A 932-nucleotide genomic window follows, 5' to 3' on the forward strand; every position below is an offset into this window, starting at 1 on the left:
GGAGTGGGGAATCGAACCCGGTTCTCCTGCACTTTACCACTACACCAAACTGGTGGCAGAGCCCCCAATAGCCCCACTGTAGCTATGGGTGCGACACCCCTAGAACACCCTGCATGTTGAAAGCTAGTATTTCAGGCAGAAGTGTCCTAGCCTTTCCCCTCATGTTCTGTCTATGGGTGCTACCCTTTGTCCGAAACTCGCTGGTGCATGGAAACAGGTGTGGCTCTGATCCTTAAGGTATCCCCTCTCCCTACGCTGACCTTCCCCTAGAAATCGCAAACCCCGTGGCTGCTTTCGATACGTTTCAAAAAACGAATGGGAAATTTTTTATGATATTGCCCGTAACCGTAACCAAGCTTGCAGCCTCTTCTGATCAGTTGTGATGGGAATGCATTTGGAGGAGAGGAGATTCCGGGGCGGTGGGGGGTGCAGCAAGGTTGCTATTCATTGTTCATTGAAAAACCAAGAATTGTAAGTAATTAAAACAACCCAATTGCAGTCAGAAGGGCTCAAGCCGAGCAAAATCTGAAGAAGTGCGTGTGTCGTTTTTATTTCTCATTTTCGTACTTTCTGGGCACGGTGCGCTTGCAGATACATTGCAGGCTTGGGTAGCTATTAACTTTTAAAACGTGTACGTTCTGTTCACTTTGGCCGTCTCCAGATGCTGCGATGTTTTTGGCAAATGATGACGAAACGCTTGACATTCCTTCCTTCTCAGTAGTTTTGAGGTAAGCAGTTTGGCATCCTTATTTTTCCGTGAGGGGGTCCACGTCTTATGATACCTTGAGAAACCAGTAGGGAACCCTGAAGTGCTATATTATTATGCTTTATTGTGAGTTCTCACAGTCCGATATTTGAGTGGTAGACGTTGTTCTGTGTTCGAGATCTAGCCAAGTCCTTGGGAATTGCAGAGGTCTCTTCACATGATTCCT

The 932-nt window shown here is 46.9% G+C and overlaps 1 protein-coding gene across 1 annotated transcript in view; it reads left to right on the plus strand.

Moving 5' to 3' along the window:
* Positions 1-661: 661 nt before the first annotated feature.
* The window catches only part of PPP1R36 (protein phosphatase 1 regulatory subunit 36), a gene marked incomplete at both ends in the record, with an annotated part of 71,786 nt that continues 71,515 nt past the window's right edge, over positions 662-932 (plus strand). Inside the window, 1 exon segment of the mRNA XM_015419032.1 lies at positions 662-728. Within this exon segment, the coding sequence (XP_015274518.1) occupies positions 662-728 (67 nt within the window).

Source organism: Gekko japonicus, unplaced genomic scaffold (assembly GCF_001447785.1).
Source record: "Gekko japonicus isolate JY-2015 unplaced genomic scaffold, Gekko_japonicus_V1.1 scaffold4525, whole genome shotgun sequence".
NCBI lineage: Eukaryota > Metazoa > Chordata > Lepidosauria > Squamata > Gekkonidae > Gekko > Gekko japonicus.